Source organism: Corvus kubaryi, unplaced genomic scaffold (assembly GCF_017639235.1).
Source record: "Corvus kubaryi isolate FWS band 111438036 unplaced genomic scaffold, C.kubaryi_AGA036_p1.0 76, whole genome shotgun sequence".
Lineage (NCBI taxonomy): Eukaryota > Metazoa > Chordata > Aves > Passeriformes > Corvidae > Corvus > Corvus kubaryi.
The window spans coordinates 512,642-533,749 of NW_024582063.1; the positions used below are offsets into that span (position 1 = coordinate 512,642).

The 21,108-nt window shown below is 40.6% G+C and overlaps 1 protein-coding gene across 3 annotated transcripts; it reads right to left on the minus strand.

Moving 5' to 3' along the window:
- Positions 1-1,341: 1,341 nt before the first annotated feature.
- Positions 1,342-20,560, minus strand: LBR (lamin B receptor). Of its 3 annotated transcripts, none has more exons than XM_042051610.1 (14): positions 20,454-20,560; positions 16,043-16,223; positions 14,319-14,513; positions 12,622-12,705; positions 11,981-12,158; positions 11,220-11,413; positions 10,434-10,488; positions 8,590-8,784; positions 7,192-7,295; positions 6,637-6,762; positions 6,371-6,539; positions 5,088-5,168; positions 4,868-4,990; positions 1,342-3,827 (listed from the first exon to the last, which is right to left on the minus strand). In XM_042051610.1, the coding sequence occupies exons 2-14, from the start codon at positions 16,205-16,207 to the stop codon at positions 3,667-3,669; spliced, it is 1,830 nt and encodes a 609-aa protein (XP_041907544.1). In that variant the 5' UTR covers positions 16,208-16,223; positions 20,454-20,560; the 3' UTR covers positions 1,342-3,666. The 3 variants fall into 3 exon arrangements, with proteins under 3 accessions (XP_041907544.1, XP_041907543.1, XP_041907542.1); XM_042051609.1 differs by lacking the exon at positions 20,454-20,560 and adding an exon at positions 18,020-19,999 and having other exon boundaries at positions 14,322-14,513; XM_042051608.1 differs by lacking the exon at positions 20,454-20,560 and adding an exon at positions 18,020-18,849.
- Between the last annotated feature and the right edge of the window lie 548 nt (positions 20,561-21,108).

The following is a 21,108-nucleotide window of genomic DNA, read 5'->3' on the forward strand; positions in this document are numbered from 1 at the left end:
CCCAGGATGGCACCAGCCCCCAGTTTATGCATGAGCATCTTTCTTCTCTTCTGCCAAGGGCCAGGAGGGAACTGAAGAGTGCAGGGACACAGGGACCTGCTGCCCTCTTAATCCTTTATGCAGAGGGCAGGGAAACCAATGGCTGCAGTGGGAAAATGTGCTCTTCCCCTGGCAAGGCAGGTGCTGTTCCCTTTGAACACGGAGCTGACAGTGCAGCAACAAGCAACAAGTAAATAACCTGCTCCACCCAGCGTCTGCAGCTTGAGATGCAGCACTGGGGAAGACAGAAAAAGGTTTTGCTGTAATCCCTGGCCCTGTCATTCCCTGTCCCTACTCAGAGGGCAGGGGAACAAATGACCTCAAGGTACACAAGGAAAATTACTTGAAATACCTGGCTGCAGCACCAGATCGTGTTCTGAGGAGAAAGATGGATGGGATGTTGACATGATGGGAATAGGACAACCACACACACGCCCACTCTCTGATGAAAGAAAAAAAGCACCTTTCTAGTTTGGCCAACTTCCAATTTTTCCTTCAAAACGTTTCCCTACTGTCATGATGGGACACAAAGGGTTTCTCGTGACATTCTGTAGCACTGTTATTGCTTCCATTCATATACACAAAAAGGTAGAGAAGGTGTTTTTAAAATACTTCTTTGAAAATGTGCTGGTTAAGACTTCATTTTAAATATTAAATTAGTAAAAGCTCTATCAAAGTATTTCCTTCTAATTTAAGGGAACTTCCTCAGCAGAAAACAGTTCTGTACAGACAGTGCAATATGTTCTCCATCCACACACAGGAAAGGTTTTTCCACCTACTCCCCCAGACAGCTTTCACTCCCCAAGAGGCAAGAACTGTGCTTCTGTAAGGTTTGCATGAGCTCTGGTAAATGTACTTTAAGCAAACATTTTTATTACCTATGGTAAGTGTCCTTCTGTAAGCAAAACATCATTCCTGTTCCTGTATCATATTTCCACTACAGCGTTGTAGGTCAAACTCACATTTATTTCCTGGACAGTAATACTTTATGTGGATACAGCCTAACTCCTTTGGTTTTGACTTCTAATAGAGGGTGTGGGGAAAAATACAATAGCCCATAGGCAAATTGCATGTTAATTCTGTATTTTTACAGCTGAAATTAAGTTTATTTTTGGAGTAGCAGAAGGGAAGAGGAAAAAAGACCCAGTCAGACTAAGAGAAGCACCACACATGAGCTCATAACACTCAGCCCACAAACACAGGTACAACAGGAGCTTCAGCAAACTCACACCTGTACTAAATAAGGAAAATCAATGTCATTTTTATCAGACATCACCATGAATTGGAAAAAAAATGCACTACTTAGTTTTAAGCAAAACCTTTATTTTAGCTCATAGGCTTGTTTGTATTAAAAACAGTTACTTCAAAATCAAATTCACATAAAATTCAGCATGTAAATGAACTGAAGTTGTCATTGGTCAAGATCAAATTCTGCAAGACAAGGGCTGCGAATGACAAGACAAGGGCTCCGAATGCCATTGGAACAACCTTGAGTGGCAACAGAGAAAACTGGGATTGTCAGCAGGAGCAGCTCCTGCTTTACAGGCTGAGGAATCAAACTGCCCCCTCCTTCAGTCGATTTTTAAACACCAGCTGCACAGCAGGGCCGTTTAATGATTTCTCTATTTCCCATAAATTCACTCAGCAAGGATTGAAAACAGCATCCCAGTTTAATCTGCTGCTTCACAGGAGTGAATTCTCTTGAGTCTTGTTAGAGGCACTGCTATTTTCTGCCAGCAATCAAAGTACTTGTCTTAAAACAATTTCCTTACAACACCAACAATCAAGCTACATTATATACACTTCAATTGTACAATTATCTTCAAAAAATGCCCGTGTACAAAATAGGTTATTTTATTTAAAAAAAAAAATCACATGCTAGATTTCAATTACATCAACATTTGAAAATAACTGAAAAAATTGATAAATAACATTCCAATTTATTAGGAACACGCCTGCAAGCAAGTGCAGAAGTATCTGCACTATATTTAATATTCTAATAAGCTTTTTAGGGCAACTTGTGCTATAAACCTCATGTACAAAGTGTGTGAAAAGCTCTTACTTGTGACAATAGAATAAAAGCTAATTAAGTAAGCAAGAGTATTTCAGTAAAATTATTCTACTTATGAAGTAAATACCACAAGGGCATCTCATTTACAGCCAGTTAGACAAAGAACACAGCTAGTGACCAGAACACATACATTAGTTAAAAAGTCAAATATATACAAAAATATATTAGAAAGTGGTTGAGTTTAACCACAGGCTCATGTAAAAAATGTTGTTTTAAATAGCAATAGCAAAAAAATAGCTATTTCTCTATCTGCAACAGTATAAAAGGCAACACCTACATATGAGGTAGCAATGCCAAATTAAAAACAAAAAGAAACCAAAAAACAACAACTTTGGATTGAGGAGCATTTCCTATATTTTCATAGCATATCTGTCAATACAAATATTTAAATGAACACTTTAATTGTTTCAAGAATTAACTACATTAATTTACAAACCCCTTTATTCAATTAACTCTTTTTTTTTTTTAATTACTGGAAATTGGTTTAGTTACTGATTTCTCCTGTTTCTAAAAAAGCTGTTGCATTTTCAAACCCAAACACTGTACAGCAAAAACATGGAGGCTTTATTATACACACTTGGTAAACACTATGGTACATTAAGACTTAATTTACAAAGATGAGAAGAAGCCAACTGTGGTCATTTTATCCTTTTGTGCCTAATAGGCAGACACTGCACACTTTTGCTACCCCATGTTCAATGCTAGAGGCAAAATGAGGGTTCATTACTCCCTTCCACAGCCACAGCAAGTGTTTGAAGTGTTTCAGCTCTCTCCAGGAGCGTGAGCCACAAGCGTGGCTTCTGTCTCTAGGGCCAGGGGCACTGCCAGGCAGCGGCTCAGAGCTCCCCCTGGGCTGTGCTGGAACTGCCTCAACAATGTGGGGTGGGAGAAGGGACAGCTGTGCCCCTTCTCCCAATTCCATCCCTTTGTCCTCCTGCAGGTGCAGGGCAGGAGGGGCCAGCTGAGCCTCTCTGACCAAAAAAATCCCATCAATGAAAAGCCAGGAGGGGAACAACCATCCAGCCGAGCTGTGCCAGTTCTGGCCATGGTGCTGCAGGCCCCTCATGTGGGTCAAATACTCTGCTTCCAGCTCCACTGACCAAAAAGACCCTGCTGCTCCTCCAATTCAGGCAACTAAATTGGACATCTGAAGTTAGATGGTACAAGTAATACCAAAAAATGAACTGGATGGAATTTCAGCATTTATTGTATTAAGAAAATAATATACTTTACATCACAGTGCTTAATTAAATGCAATAAAAAAATGTAAACTCAGAATTCTAGATAAAATTTAGCTTGAAAAATTAGGGCTCGAAGTTTTGAAAATTCACAATTTTTAAAAAATTGAAGTCACAGACAGTCAGTTCACATAACTCACATCCTGACGCTTACTTGTAAGTAACACCTTCAACGCACTCCAATGTTTGGTCGGGTTTTGTTGGTTTTTTTTTAAAAGCCTAAATACCAAATGACCAAGTGCAAAGGTAAGAGGTATCTTTTTCTCTGCAAGGAAACTAACTGTAGCAATAATTTGCAAATGAGGCCTCTGGAGTGCTCTAGTAGATGTAAGGGAATATGCGGTACGGGACACGCTGGCAATACCTCTCCCACGCCAAGCCATACTTTTGCTTACAGTGGTGTTCATCACGAGCCTCTCGATGAACAAGCAAGCAGATGAAATAGATCACGTAGAAATAGGGTAAAATGTGATTAAAACCTGCAAAGGGAGAAAGTCAGCTTAGATACAGGACAAAAATCCAGAGATGGTAGCTATTAACAACATGTTTGAAGCTGGTGACACACACTTGCTCAAGATTAGAGCATTTTATACTCCTAAAGCATCAAATAGCAGGACAGTGCAAAAATTGTGAGACATGTTCACATGCAGATAGGAAAAGACCCAAAAACCCACAAAAAGTAATTCTTAAAATTTAGAGTCATAAAATCTACCAATTTCACTCTCAATGCATGCAAAGCTTGCACAAGTTTTAAGTTCTTTAGTTATCAAAACCAGATTTCCAGTTAAATCTCTGCACCACTGAACTGCCCCACACAAGGTTTTCTCTATTTTGGCTGCAGACATGAGTCCAGCTTTGGTCAGAGCACACGACTTGACTTGTGGAAGAAGAGACTGGAAACGACCCAGAAATGTGAGATTGCAGCCCAGAAAGCCAACTCTGTTCTGGGCTGCATCAAGAGGAGCGTGGCCAAAGCAGGCCAAGGCAGCTGATTCTGCCCTGCTACTCTGCTCTCCTCAGACCCACCTGAGCACTGTGTCCAGCTCTGGGGTCCCCAGTACAAGGAAAACTGTATTTATTAACAGACACTTTGAAAGATAATTTCATTCTGTGTTTGATGACCTTGTTTTAAATGTATTTCATTTAAAGCCATCACTACATGTGGTAGCCCTTGTCTCCCTCCAAGCAAACTCCCACTCTGGGAGAACTTCAGTTAAAAACACACTCACTAGCCTAAAAAATTTAAGGAAAAAGTAATTACCAAGCATGTCCCACTGTTATTGAATGATAAAGTGTGAGAAAGATGAGTAGAATCTATAGTACGGTATGTGAAACCTGCAGCAAGTTAGAAAGGGTAAAATGGGAGAGAAAGTGTGTTTCATTAGACTTATGACACAGAAATCTGCCATTCAATAGGGTTTACTATCTCAAATAATTGCCACTTGGCATTTCAAACCCAGTCAGATGCCAAAACATAAAAGCATTTTTGCTAAAATCCACTTTAGTCTCAGAAACTTACCACAGGGGAGGGACCATGCTAGAGCCATGATGATGTCACCGAGGTAATTAGGGTGACGAACAAAACCCCACCAACCCGTGACAAGAAGCCCTTTTCCAGTTGCAGTGGGTATAAATTTCAGATCTGTGAACAGAGTATTGTGGTGAATGCAACAATCAAAATATGCATTTAAATACCACAGAGAGCCACTGTACAACAATGGAATGAAAAATGTACTCACTGGCCAACTTGGGATCTGCTGGATTCCGGCGGAAATTGTTTTTCTGAGAGTTTGCACTACGGAATATGTAATACCCAACACCTGAAAAGTTAACATGATGTATTTTGCATTATCAGTATTTTTCAGTTTTCTCTGCTTCAACAAAAGCACTCACATGCCCTTTGCTACTCTTATTCCATCACAGTCTCTTCCTCAGAGATGCAACTGATATTTTCTGGTTCTCAGAGCTCTAGCAAGATAGAGATGCTGTTGGAAACCTGCATTCCATATGCTCCCTCTTGTTACTGACTAACTTTGAAGAGATTTTGGAGAAGCTTTATTTTCACATCTACCTTTACATCTGTATCTGACAGGTTATTAACGTAACACTGAGTCTGAAATTCACATGAGGTGATGTGCTGCACTTTGTAAGATTACAGCTCTATTTAGCAGCCTAGCACTTTGCTACAGCACCTACTCCATAAACTGACCACCCATTTACAAGATCATGGTAACAAAAGAACCAGGCAATGAATTATCTGGGTTTGAAATTCATATCCCACATAATTTTCACACAGCAGCTTAAACTTGCTTTTCCCAAAGCTGTATTGAAAAAAGATGATCACAACATACTTTGAATAAAGATGTTATTTAAAAAAAAATAAATAGAAACCCAAGAAAAAACATTAGGCGAAGTTGAAAAAATGATGTTCTATTTCTCAAATATCAAGTTGCATGCCTTCTTATTTTTTCCAATTCTTTGTCATGTCTACAAAACACAAGTGGGTTTTTTAAGGTTTACTATGCAGATAAAAGGGACAAACAAGGCTACGTTGGTGCAAATTTAAGGTTGCCTAAAGATGTGAGACCTTTTCTCAAAGTACTCAGCTTTGATGAAAAGAGATGTTTTCCACTGACATATATAACTGTAGGCATCAGGGAAGGAGATGCAAATAATTACATTTTCCCTAGGTTCAGTAAAGCATAGCAAACAAGGTACTGACTTCTTTTTTATGAGTCACTCAGATTGACTTAAAAAGGCATCTATTAAATTCAAAATGTTAAGTCACTTCTTCAACTCCAGACAGCACCCACCTAGAGCTGCCTCTCAACAGAACAATTATGTGTTCAGAGTCCCACCTACCCTTCATTTACTAAAATGAGAATTTATTATATTCTTTGTATTTAACAGTAGCCAGACAATGACTGCTGCACCTGAGCTAAAGCTTCACCTCCCATCTCGAAGAAACAAAATCAGAACCATGTTGTAACCAACAGCAACAATAACATTTACTGTAACTTACAGTTCAGAACAGTAATTGCAGCAGCAACAGGCCAAGTAATTGTGATGGGATGACCCACTAAGTAGAAGGCCTGCAGACTGTAGACAAACGGAACCCACACCAAATCTCCAAATGCCAGCATGAATCCAAATCCATCATGGGTAATATCCATTGTAGTCAAAATGGCTTCCTAGAAACAAGGAGGAAGGAATTTTAGCATTTACAAAGCTTCCTTTCCCTAACATTGTCATTAGAAATGGCAACACTTGAACAAGACTGGCACTTACCTCATTCCAAAGAGCATCCACCACATAGAGAAGCTGGAAGCTGTTCACAAGTATCATGGACAGGGATGGCATACTGAGATTGTGGATCTTCATCTCAGCCAAGAGCATTGCCAAGTTTATAACAACCTAGGTTAGAAAAAATTTTACTTAAAAATTTACTTAGAAAAGATCCCTTTTTTTTCTATTACACTACAGGACATTTTAATACAGGTATTTTTGACCAATGTTTAAGTTTTAAAAAATAATCCCTTATTTCACAACTCAGTTTGCAACTAATCACATTTCTGAAGCACTATTACCTCAACACATGAATACTCTGAGAAGGGTTTTCATTTGCCACAAAACAAATGAGCTAGAAATTTCCTTCAAGTGAATAAAAACAGTCATTAAAAATCTAACAATATGGAATTATTTTTCTCTACTCATTTATAAGTATATATACAGTATTTATGAATACATATATCTCCTTAATATCAATTATATGTATACGTGTGTGTAAAAAAATCCCTCTGTGTAATATTTAAGCAAATAAAATAACTAAGATTACTGACTCACCCAGCCAATTAATCCTGGACGCAACTCACAGAAGTATTTGAGGTCAAAACTGCCAATCCGAGGGTTTAATTCATGTCCAGTAAAGAAATCATAAATAAAATACCCTGCAGGTAAGACACAACCTCTGTTAGCAATACTCTTCCTTTTATCTGCCACTACAATTCTCCCCATAAATAAGATCCCACTTTCCACTTATGTTCTCTCATTACAAATTTTAAAAAGCCTTCAGATTGGAAAAAAAAAATTTTTGAAGAGTATTTGCAAAATACAAAACAAAATCTACAGAGTTTGTATTTTAAGATGCCCTAATATTTTATTTATTAGGACTAACCACTTTAGAAGTTCTCCCTGACACTTGTTCCTTCTTTATTTTCAGCCTTATACTGAAGCTCACATCACTGTGTCTATGAACATGAACATCTGGCATTAATTAATTTTACATTTCCTCCTATTTCATTGCTTTTGTCTGGGAGAAAGAATTCCCTTTAGCTGTGACAATTACCCATCCTTCAAAAAAGGTGGACAAGAAGGAAAATACCATGCCCTGACTTCATGGTATCTGGGATTGAGTTTGCAAAAAACAACCACTTCACAGAGCAATTACAGAATGCTACTATGCCACTTACAGAGACTAGAACTTTTTTAAAAAGGACAATTTATGATAATTTGCAATTTCTCTTCACACATATAACATGCTGGACTAACAATGTAACTAAGGATATCTGAACACTTCATTTCAGTACACAAAATGTTCTGTCCATAAGCTCCCTTTCTTAGTCACCCTATGGTCACTTTAAAAAGCAGTTTGATATTTAATGCTAACACACGTCTCAATCTCTCTTTTGTCCTACAAAACCGTCTGTATATAATTGATACTTCCTAGGCAGGCAGTCTCATGACTGAATGAAAATCTCTTTTGAAAACTCCATTCAGCTAACTAGATTTAAAAGCACTCAGCAAGATACAAGTTTAGGAATGCTCTTTAATTTCAAGTTCTGTAGCTGACTTCCCACTGCCAAAACATCTACATTCTTCTGTTTCTCCTTCCATTCCCAGCTGTTTCAAAGCTGCACTGGCAGAGGCACAATGAACCAACCTACACCAAGCCTCTTAGACAGAAGCTGAAAACTGAGAAGAAGGAACTGTCCTCTCACCTCTAAGGGACTAGACCAGCCAAGACATGATTCTGTAACTATTCCAGAAAATCCAAGTAACATTTTAAACATCTTACAGTATCAGAGCGAGACCAAAAATACGCCATTTAACTTGCAACATTACTTTGGTAGAAAGTAAAAGTCACAGTATTATAATAACCAAACCTAAATCTAGCCTTTAATTTGTAAAAATGGAACTAGAGCAAACAATTGGAAAGAAATTATCCAGAATGTTCTAACTCACCAGAATTTCCACCTGGTGCTAGTTCTTCCTCAGGTGCTTTCAGGGATCGAACATACAGATAAATGCTCAGTGCCAAAGAAAAAGCTGCAGCTGAGACTGCAAACTGCATGAAGTGATCATACAAATAATGAAGCTCAAATTGAAAGTATAGCAAAACTCCAATAGCTGCAGCAGTCAAAATAAAAGCGTAAAACCCTAAAGGATGTAGAAGAAAGACATATTAGTCAAAATAAAAAAAACCAATTTATGGTTCTAGTAGGACCTACCTAATCCAACCCTTCCCGCGTTTTTACTTCTTCCAGTATTTCTCCATATTCCAGTAACATTTTAGACATCCCGTGGTTCAAACTTCTGGGGCACAGCAATTTAACCAAGAGACTCTAAGCCCTGAAACTGTGCTCACCAAAACGACAAGAGGCAGGAACATTCTGAATGCTTCTCCATTTTTTATGACATAGGATCTAATTTCAGATTTTAGTGGAAAAATGGACACTGACACTACTAATGGATAATGACATCATGTTACAAAATCTTATCTGTGGGACAGCTGAGGCAACCATATGCTTATCCTTGAATTATCTTCATATATACCTTGATACAGATAGCAGTAATTAAAGTATTAAAATAACTCATCAAGTCAAAACTTGAACACAAAAACTTCTGCATACTTTGAGAGTATAAAATCATGCAGAAGGGACTGATGCCCAAAAAGGAGCAGGCAGTTCTCTGCTGCTGTCAGCTAAGGACCTTCTACGGATCCCTTCACAGGTCACAGGGGTTGAGGTTAGAAGGAACCTCCAGAGATCTGTTCTAGTTCAGATGGAAGCTCCTGTATTTCACTTATTGCCCATTGCCTCCTTTCCTGTCACTGTCATCTACCTTTCCTCAAGAAGGGTTTTAAATTTGCTTTGAAAATTAGTCTTTGAAGCACCAAGATGATGGCTTTTTTTTTAATAATGCAAATGTTGTAGCTTATGTCCTCCCTTTATCAGAATGCAGGAAGAATTGCAGCACTATGGCACAACTAAAGACAAAAGTCCAAAACCAAGAAAGCTGTGAGACAGCCTCAATGAGACTCACTTTTGCAGAATGCAATTCCCCTGGTTTCTATCATTTACAGCCCTGTTCCAACTTTAAAATGGTGCCTCTTACCAGACTATGACAAAATTTGGCATTTTTAATACAGTATTTGGATTCCACTACCTCCAGACAGTGTTCTTGAACTAATGAAATAGGTAGTCTGGAACACCTACAAGGCACTAAAGTACATTTTCCTGTTTAAGCCAGAAAAAGCAGGACTGCTGATGTATGTTAAACAATTAGACCTGGATAAGAAGCTTGTCTTATTCATAGGAACTGAAATCAGTTCTAATTAAGGACTCAGAACCATTCTTTGACATGCAGGAAGAAGAACATCTTAAATCAGTTACAACATACTTCTTATCAGTCTGTAAATCAGAGACATCCAAGATGATCAAGACACGAGGTAAGATCCCTTCAGATCACTCCTCCTGCACAGTCCTTGTTACCTGAGCATCACCAACTTTTTCAATAGACAAGTCCCTGTTTAGCAATTATGCAAGGCATGTGACAGGAGTCACCAGTCACAGCTGGATACAGCTCAGGTGCCCTGTACAGTGTAACTCTTGCTCTGGGGGCACTTAGTTCCTGATGATTACTAACCATCTTTCTCCAAGAAAAGGTTCATCCTATTTTATCCAAGATTTACAACAGATACACTCCCTGGTCAAACTGTATCTTTCATCACTCGTATTTCATGGTGCTGAGCACAGCAAATCACACAATGGAATCAATTTTAGAATAACCAAGTGCAACATGCTTACCATTTATCCGGTACTGCAGTTTCCTTCCATTTGAAAGGGGCAGGCCTTCTACAACCTGGGAAGAATAAAACATCAGTGTTCAACAAAGTATTTTCTGTGGGCCCTTCAGGGGAGAAAAACGAAGCACAGCTCTGTCAGAAAGACATTCAATCAAAGCAACCAGCTGGACACACACAGACCTGAAGCTCATGCACTGTTCTAAAAAGCATACTCTGGACAGCAAAAGACTAACAGTTTCAAATAAAAACATTTCAAAAATAAATCTCTTTCAAACCAGCCTGAAGAAAGCAGAACTGCTCCAATCACTGTAAACATGCACAGCAATACAACATCACTGAAGGATCTACTTAAGAGTGTCCTTGCAGAATCTGCCAGTAACCCTCAGGTCACAAAAGGGGGAAAGAGAGCCCTTGCCTGATATACACATGGCTAGAATGGTTTATAGCTTCCCAAAATGCTGCAAACCCATAAGAAACCAAGTATCAAAATAGCTTGTGAATTTAAAAGTCAGATACCTAAAATTCTTCTAGAATTCCATCAAGCTAAGTTTATCCACACTTTGATCTGATTGCCTACTGCCTTCTCTACTGAAAGGCTCTGAAATGCAAAAATTATTAACCAGCTGTGCTGTTTTAAGCTTACAGAAATGCAGCATCCATATTCCAGTTTATGATGAAAAACTTATTAAATTACTTACAAATTCACTGCATTGAGAACATACCCCACCTTCCAGCCTAACACACAGTTTAATTGCCCATAAGGACCCAAATGCTCCCAACAGCCTACCTTTCCAATTGGCAGCAAGTAAAACACAGCTTGAAGGAAAAACCACAGAAGAAAGACACCAAACACCCTCCACTCCCAAAGACTCTCAAGTGCTGGCAGAGGAGGGAAGTTCAGAAGACTCGGGTCATCTTGTTTGCACATCAACAGCAAGTAGAATACAGTAGCAGGCAGGAGAAATATCAGCATGAAGGTCCCTGTAAACAGACACGTTTAGAAGGTGAGCACAGAAAATAAAACAACCTAGTTTCAATCCCATTAAAAAAGCTCAATATTAACTTCAGTATCAAAGAAGAGGTTGTCATTATCTGCTCCTGAACAAGAGAGCAGCTATCCCATAGTCATTTAACATGACACTGAGACATACTTCTCACTGCCATACAAGGTCATCTACTGCAGGATCACACCCATTGTGTCCCTGGTCAAAAAACCACCTAAAAAATACTTTACTGTCAAGTTTCAAGCACTCAAGTTTTGAAAGTGTAAAAACTTAGCTGGTTATCCTTAAATTTAATCTAGAAATATTTAAATCTCACTGTGCAAGGGATGGCACAAGATCTTCTTATGTATTGCACATAAGAACCAAGCTCAATAAAGGTTCTTTGACTGCCACCAAATCACGTGAAACGCGACCATATTACTTTGAATTCTGCAGCCAAGGTCCAAAAATGGAAAAGCAGTTCTTGACATGGCAATGTGGTCAGTAAGTAGAAACCCACAAAATAGTACTAAATTTCAACTATTAAGACAATTTGCACACATACCAATTCTCCCCCCAAACTCCAGCTCCTTTGTTTTTGATGGTACTTTCTCAATTGGTTTTACTGCCACAAAAGTCTTTTTCTCTGAAAAGATCTCTTCTGTTTTCTTGTCATCTTTCCTTGAACGCAGGCTGTACTGCTCAAGCACACGCTTGATTTCCAAGTCTGGTTTTAACTTTTGCTGTTAATGAATAAAAATAATTTACTAAAAAGTTTCCAAGTGATTTTACTTTTAGTCCAAAATTTTATATTTCAGAGGACATTACTCACTATAAAACACCAATATACAGTATCTTCTACTTCTATACAGTATACTTCTTTATCCATTCATATAAAGAGACTGCTAAAACCAGTCACTGTAACCAATTAGGCCATGATTACAGATCAGCAGCAGTTCCAGTACAGATCATCCATTGCCACCCTCCTCCTTTCCCTTCTGCCATACACCTGGGCATTAGCTAACAAGCAGGACTAAGGCAAAAAAAAAAAACAAATCACTTTCTCTGTAGCAAACTTACTTAACCTCTAAGTTTTATGTTGCCTTCTATTTCTGCTTGATCATTGTATTGCCCTTTTCTAGGCACTTCTGAGAGAGCCAAGCTAGGAACGTGACAAAACGCTAAGAGCAAATTCCATGTTCCTACCTCCAAGATGATGCAGGATGTGTCATTTTTTTCTGTACTTTCAGGTTCACCATTGTACCTTTTGGTGTTATTTTCACTCGGTTTCTGGTTAAAAGAAGAAACACAGTTTAAGCTTTCTGAAATTAACAGCCGCATCAAGAGCAAGTATATAATGAATAATTAAGAACATTAGCTAGTTTTTTGTCCACTGCAGCTGCTCTGGTTCTCTCCACAGCAATACGAGTGGGTTCAACACCCAAAGTATGGATAGTTTCAGCTCACAAACAGGAGAAACAAACTAATTTAAGGAAAAGGTTGGGTTTTTTTAATAAATAGTGAAATTATGAGAATACAGCTTCCAAGTTATTTTAACTCATCATTAGCAGCTGCCAAGTACAAAATACATGTCTATTTAGTAATGCCATTAAACAAACAGATGAAATTTCAGTGTCCTATATATGGCACTGTTCTGTAGAACTGAAAGTTCAGTTTTCCATTAAATATCTTTGAAGAAATAAATTCTCTTGTAAAAATTCTTCTCTTGAGTCGAGCTTAAACAACTCTGGGATTTCAACTAAAGTTTTGTTGAAGAGAACCTGGTCTTTCCAATCATACAACAGCCAACAGATCAATCCTACTCCTCAGACAGAAGCCAGGACAAAAGCACCAGAGATATTTTACCCTGTTAACCCAAAAGGTTAAAAGTACAAAAAGTAAATGGTATCTGCTGGCTAAAAAAACTACTTAAAACCAGCTTATGATCCACAGGCAGTGGATCACACAACTCAAGAGTGGCTCACTGCAAAACAAACCCCACAGCTGTTTCAGTGCAAAAGATTAGCAATTTACTACACCTACCTAGCTGGTTTACATTAATCTGGTTTAGTTTAGCTGAAACCTAACTAAAACCTGTCCATTTTCAATAGATCAGCAGAATGCATTTCCAGTTCAAGGAACTGTCTCAGACAAGTGAGAAGCCATCTCAAGGGCACAAGAGGCAGAAGAAACGCTGTCTCTTCATAGAGAAACATCAACTCTTCTTCTCCTCACTTACAAATCACCAGAACCATTTTTAGTGCTTCATCTTCACAAAAATGATACGAACAAATCTAATAAATTTCAGCTAAACACCAGATATTGGTAAACTTAAAAAGCTTTACGGGTTAGTTTTTATAATGAAACCAGTTTTGCAATATTATCCATCAGCAAGGCCACATTCAAATATTCCACACTGCATGTTTTCCACTACTATTGTAATGAACTGTATATGATAACAGAACTCATTTTATTTCAAATCCTAATACCTGCCTGCTATGTTCCAATCACATCTAAAGGTAAACTAACTTCCTTTGCCCTTTGGAAGGTAATGGCTAACAATGACTCCAGCATTAAAATATAAAAAAATCTGTGTTTGTTTGGATTCTGAGAAGTTTGCAGTATCACCAAATTCAAATGGAACTTTATAGCCTTGGTTTACCTCTCAAGAATTTCCTCAAACTCTGCAAGCTAGAAACCCTATTTCTAAAGAAAAAAATGGCAGTTCTGAGATACACTTTTGCAGGTAATTATGCTGTCCAGGGAACACAAACTGCAGCTGGCTTTTACAATGATAAACCCAGTACACATAACACTAATCTTTCACAAATAGCAAAAGTTTCTTTTAATAAAAATCCAGCAAATCCACACCCAAAAAACCAACCAACAAGTAAAACTAATACCACTAGAGCTAAGCTGGTCTCCTGCAAGGTTTTCTTTTTGTCATCTTTGTGTTCTCTGCTTTGGGAAGCAGAACGACGTCTGCCCTTTGCTGGCCGACCAGGGGACCGAGAGCGAGATCGGGATCTGCTGCTACTTCTTCTGGAGGGGGAACTTGAAGAAGACTGGCTCTTCCTGTGCTTGAATGATGACTGTGACTAAAAGAAAGATGGAAAGAAAGCAAAATCTTATCTATGTCCCAAAGAACAATTTTAGAAACATGGGGGGTTTTTTGTGCTGAGGATTCTGGCATACAGTTCTATAGATCCGTCTGGTATTTCCTTTACTGATGCTCTACAAAGCCTGTTAAGAAAGAGCAACTGCAGAATACTCATTTTGCTGGCAATTCCCAAAAAATCCTGTTCCAATTCCAACTGCTGCTGACAATTCCTGTTGAAGCTACAGAAATCAGGCTATGGGTGTAAGCTACCAGAGTGAGCACCAAGCTGTTAAGCACACCACCCTCACGATCCTGTGCATAGGGAATTGAGAACTGTCTCATAAGCCCCCAGAGACTGCTCTCACTTCCACTACTCAGCTTTATTAATGCATTTGACATAGCAAGGTTCATCATCTGTGTGAGGCAGCAGAGAGCAAATCAACACTAGAAAAACCCAAATCAGCCCAATCGTTTCATTATACACAGTAATTTCATAAACGACTCCAAAAGCGCTGTTTGATTTCTCTGTGAAGTCTACAATGCTCATTTTCCCATGTAAAATTTCCACAATGCAACTTCTATAATGCATAAATGTTTCATGACAAAGAAAGGCATTTTCCCAGCTTAAGTCTGCTAACCTGCAAGCAGAAGTAACACGTTAAAAAGTCTTGAAGCAGTGAAAACAGTTGCCTACCTCAAGGCAGAAACATTTTGGTCCCAAAACAGAAGGCCAGCTACTGGGCATGGACACTGCCACCAAGAAGTGACACTACAGTTCACATAAAGACACAAGCTGGCTTTGAACCTATGCAGGTTTCAGAACAGGCCACAGAAATGAACTACAGCGAACATTCAAACAGGGCTTTTCCTCCTGCTTTATTCAACTGAAACTTCTATGAAGTTTTAAAGGCCTTTATTAGTAACAAAAAATGAAATAATAAAGATATTAGGAAGGAATGTGCTTATATGACATGAACCTTTCTCAAGGGTTTGTAATTGTCATAAACACAGAAAAATACCTCATGAAGCCTCTGAGGACCTAAAACAGTAAAAGCTATTTGCAGATGTTCAAGTATATGCTTGAAGGGCATGCACTGTTTATATTTACAGTGACACTCAACTACATCTTCCCATTTGTTTTCAAATTTTCTTATTTAGACATGAAAAACCATCAAATTAATATCAGCCCACTGATTACTACCTTCATAAGGTACCCCAAACAATTTTTCATGAAAAATCATGCTATAGAGTTCCTGCATGATCAGACTTGGTTTTCCTCAAAAATATTACATTTTTTCAACATAAACAAATAAAATAACCATGATACTTTAAAGATGGGGTCATTCTGAACTTCTGCTTGAGGTGCTACATAGGAAGAAGCTTTTATTTCGCACCAATTCCTTGAAGACACAGTTAATAAAAACTTGTAAAATGACTACCCAGTCACAAGCTGTACTTTCAGCTACAGCATAAAATCAGTATAATCTTCCTTTAAAAGTACTGATAATTAAATACAGGTGTACTCACCCTGATATCACTTTCTTTCAGTGCAAGTTCAGTTCCATCTTTGTACTTAACAGTATAAAGATGAGCAACATCATCATAACTGGTCACTTGTACTTCATAGTACAGGACACTTCCTGGCCAACGGCCCATCACCACCTCGCCATCAGCAAACTTCCGGCTTGGCATTTTCCAAACAGAATCCCTAGAAAATAAATCAGTCAGTCCACATGACAGCTACACATTAGGCTTCATTTTCCCCTACTCTCTGTATCATGTAACTGAAAAAGGGACACTTAAACAACTCTCCACTTTAAACAGGGGAAAGGCTGTGTGATAAGAAAACAGCAGTGATCTCTTTTCCAAATCAACAGCAGACAGAAGAAATAGTCTTAAAATAGAGAGAATATTGAAGTTGCGCGTTCTGGAAAAACATTCAGATGTGTTAGGCTGGTACTGAACTATAATATACAATCTTCATCATGCAGCAAAGCACACCTTTGACCAAAATTACATCGTGAAGCTCATCTTATCTAGCGGGAAATACGAATTACACGGTATTTAAGTGTCCTCTAACCCTCTTTTCCTGTGGTTCTACAGGAATGAATGAAGTCATGATTTCTAAACGTTAAATTTAAACATCCCCAATATCTTTAACACTTACAGCCACATTACACACTTTCCTCAGTTTATTATGCCAAACACTCAAAAGTTAGGAAACCTCAGAATTTAGACTCCTGTCTGGGTGTAATACTTTCTCTTTTCTACCTATTTAGCACAAGGGGCATAATGACTTTTCCAGGGGTCCGTGGGAAAACAAAGCACAGCATCAGAGCAATCACAAATCAACCTGAAAAACTAAATTCTATCCCCCTATCTGCACCATCAGGTTTTTACTTGATATTAACAAAACGTGGTGTAAGTGACTACTACCCTTGGTTCACCACACCAGGTGCTAGAAAAAAGCACAACTACAACTTCTGAGAAAGCTGTTTTTAAATGCAAAGTCCTGTAGAATTGTTTGTAAAGTGCTTTGTGTTATGTCATTGCCTTCTGAAAACAGATATCCAAAGTAGAATATACTTTACATCTCAATGTTTCAAGTGAGACTACCTTAAAAGTCTAAGGCAAAATACACACTAACACATGTACTGGCACCATGTGTACAACAAACACAGAACTTAGAGTGGATGGCAGGGACAAGGACAAGACAGAAACCACAAAATGTTGGTATCAAAGCATTTTAACTTGTTTGCTTTATAAATAAGATGTGAAGCTGCACAAACTAAGGGGAACACAAGGCTAACTAGATAATCATTATATATTAACTAATCTACAGTGAAAAGTTAAGATTCTTGGGGAAAAAATACTGTTAATATTCAATCACTGACCTTCATCACACACTGGGGGATGGGGCTCAGTGAAGTTTTACAATCAACATCCATTCTGGTATTTTCTGATGCTGCTGCTGTTAAATTTTACACCTGTGTCGCTTTCCAAGTCAAAAAACAAAAAAACTCAACAGAATTCCCTCATATAGATTTTACTATTTATACTCCAAACTGCTTGAGAACAGAAACATCTGACCATCTCCTTTGCGGTATAAGATTTGAAGGAGAAAAAAAAAAAAAGGTTTTATAATTTGGTTTCACTGACACTTGCCAGTTAGAAAAATCATGAGTTCTAGTCTGCGCTTGTAGGCACGTGCTATTCCAGCTCTTCTGCCTTCTAACTAGTGTTTCTTGTCTCTGTCTTATTCCTGCTGAATTCCCACTCCTTCATCTTTCTTTTATCCCAGTCAGCTTAACCCCTGCAAATTCATACCCTGTTTCTTATGACTTCCCTATTTTCATTTCAAATTCTCCACTCTCTCCTTACCCCCTGCTGTCTTGGATTCTTTGTGGATTTTTCTGCCTTTTCTACCAAACCAGTTCCTCTTTGCCACCTCTGCTTAAGTCTGATCTCAATCCCCATCTCTATCTCCTTGCCCAGTTTTCTCACCCAAAAGACAGTTCTTCAGGACATCCATGTCTACGACTGCTCTTTCCCAGCCTCTTGCAGCCGCAGCTTCTTCCTGCTCTTCCATAAATAGTCTGAACACCGGAGCTCCACCGAGTGCACTCAGAGCTGTCACCAGATGTCATAACCTGATACATGACTTCATTTCCCCTCTGCTGCTGTACTTCCTACACCCCAGCCAACTGTTTCTTCTCTTGACCTGCAGCACCTCAGGCACCATCTGTAAACTTGGAGCCTGACCAGGACACAGCTGGTGGACCCTCAGACAAACTTGTGAAAAGCAGAATCTTTGGAGGGTAAATCCTTTTCAAAAAGGGTAACATCTTTTCATGAAGTTGTTACTAAGGACACCTACACTGCTATTTACAATTTACAGCAACCACTTCAGAATTTAGATACAATTTCATAGGGATAATAAAATGCTATTCTCTGCCAGATTTCAAAATCCAGGAGTTTTGTATGCAAACAAAGACAGTCCAAAGAACAGGTAACTTGTTGATTTAATTCTTGTGAAAGGCAGAAAGACCTTCCCCTCCTCCAACCTTGTTCTTAAAAGGAGCTGAAATTAGTTCTAGAAAATTGAAAAGTGTGGTTGAAGGACCTGTAGCTAAATCATGTAATGTAATTCAGCCTGAGATAGAGATCACCCATATGAAATTCCAAAATAATAAATAAGCAAGTGGAAATATCTTCTGACTCAAAAGTAATGAGCAGTCTTATTAATGAGACAACTTATGTATTTTTTCAATTCTTTTCCTTAAATATCACAGCTTAATAATAAGCTCAAACATTAAAATAAGTAAATACAACTTCTTAAGCTATCAAAAACAACCACTCTGTTCTGCACCCCAGTGCCTCCTGTGAGGGAGGTTTGCAATCCTCATTCCTTATATCCCACTTCAAAAAGCTGCACCTTTTAAAGGCAGCATTCATCTGATCAGATAACAAACACGATTACTGACATTGAGAGATAAAAAGACAGGAAGCCTTTCCAAAAAAAATACAGTTTAGAGATTACATTTTTAATTTACTGCTCTTTCAAGCCCTACACACCCCTGATAATTTTCATGGTATCAGCTGGCATCAGCCTAATATTCCCAGAAGTTTTGCACAAACTTTTGAATTCACAGGGTTTCAAAATATGAATCCAAAGAAAATGATTCCATATGATGAACCTGCACTGTACAGACACCTGATTGCAAGTTTAGTCACTTACTCAGGAGATGCAATTTGTGTTTTCTGAACCATTACTGTTTTCCTTTAGGAAACCAGAGTCTAAGAGAATGGATCAAAAGGATCCTAGACTATACCAAGCCAAGCCAATTAATGCAAATCTCCCTGGAGCTTAAAAGTTGGTAAAGAATAAAAGATTCTGCTAACTCAAACAAGAATGAAATAATTAAAAAGAAACTTGGGTGAGAAACATATTGCCCCATGCATGCATTTCTGGTCTTCTTAATGACTCTTTCACTAGGATATGTGGGAACATATTACACTGTGGAGAAAGTGATGGCTGTTAGCTTGTAGCCACAGGGAGATCATACCCCACCAGCAGAAGCTGGGTACACAGTTTTAAGAATAAATAAACAGTAAACAAGTTTTCCCTCTTGGAAGAGCAAAGCTCACACACACTCAGTGATGCCACTTACTAATTCTGACATCTCACCACTGAGGAGGGAGCCAGGTGAATGCAAGAAGAAATGCAGGAAAATAAAGAAAACACTGACAGTCAAAGCTAACAATACACGGAAAGTTCCTACCGAATTCACCAAAGAGACTGAGCTCTGCAGGACCTTTTCAGCAACATTTCTAGCTCTTCACCTTCAGAACGGTGAAGGCACCTATCCCTGCCCAAGCCAACTTAACTTCACCACTAAAAACAAGCACAAATAAGCCCCGAGGTAAAAACAACAACCCATCAACCCTTGGGCTGGGAATCGAGGATCTTCCCTTTAAAGAGGCCCTCTGCCTGAAACACCCCGAGCGGAGGTGTTCAGCAGGAACCTGAACTCCCCAGGCAGGACCCGAGAGCGGCGGGGCGGCGTTGACAGGAAGGGCCCCACGTGCCGGCGGAGGCCCGGCCCCTCGGCCCCGCCCCGCCCGCGGCCCGGGCCTGGCGCGGGGCCTCCGCCGCGGGGGAAGGGAGGGGCCGCACCGCCCCTCGGCCGCGTATTCCCGCTCGGAGCCCGGCGCGGCGGAGCCGAACAAAGCGGCGGCGCTCGGCCCCGCCACCTCCGGCGCCCCAAGCGAGGGGCCCGCGCCGCCCCGTCCGCCCGCTGGGAGCGAGGCCCGAGCGCGGCCGCGCCGATCGGCCGGAGCGCTTCCCGCCCGGAAAGCCTCCAAGGAAAAGCTGGGGGGAGGGGAGGGGGTGGGAGGTGGGAGTATCCCGGGCCGCGCGCGCCGCCGTTCCCGTTACCTGGAGCCCGCCCGCGCCGGGCCGGGCCGGAGGCGGTTCCGCGGAGCGGCGGGAGCGGGGCCCGGGCGCGCGGCGCTCTCCGCTGAGGGGAACAACCGCCCCGCCGAGCGACGGTTACGGCCGCGCGCACGGCCCCGCCCCGTCCCCCGCCCGCCAACCGCGCCCCTCGGCCGGGACGCGCCGTTTGAATCGCGGGGTGGCCGCGCGCCATTGGCTGCCCCGGCGATGGCGCGGTCCGCCCGCCCCGCCCCGCCCCGCGGCGCGCGCCCGGCCCCGCCCCGCCCCGCCGGGAGGGGAGGGGGGAGAGCACGCGCCCTCGGCTCCCCCCCCCCCCCCCCCCCCACACGGCGGGTGGTTGCGGGAGGGGAGGGCGGGGGAGGCAGAGCGGGGCGGAAAGGTCGCTGTCGTGGCGATGGGGGCAGGCTCGGACCGCCTGCGCCGCCCAGGCCCCGCCGCCCGTGGTGAACAAAACCGAGGGTTTTGTTTACGGAGCGCTCGAGGCGCTGAAGGCGGCTTTGGGGGCGGCGAGACCGCGAGTACTCCTAACGCTGGCCGAACAACAACCTGTGTTCCCTCCGGCCTTGCGCCTCCGGCGCTCAACAGTGACAAAATGTGGTAAAAATGCAGAAAACAACATCCCCTCTCGCTCAAAAAG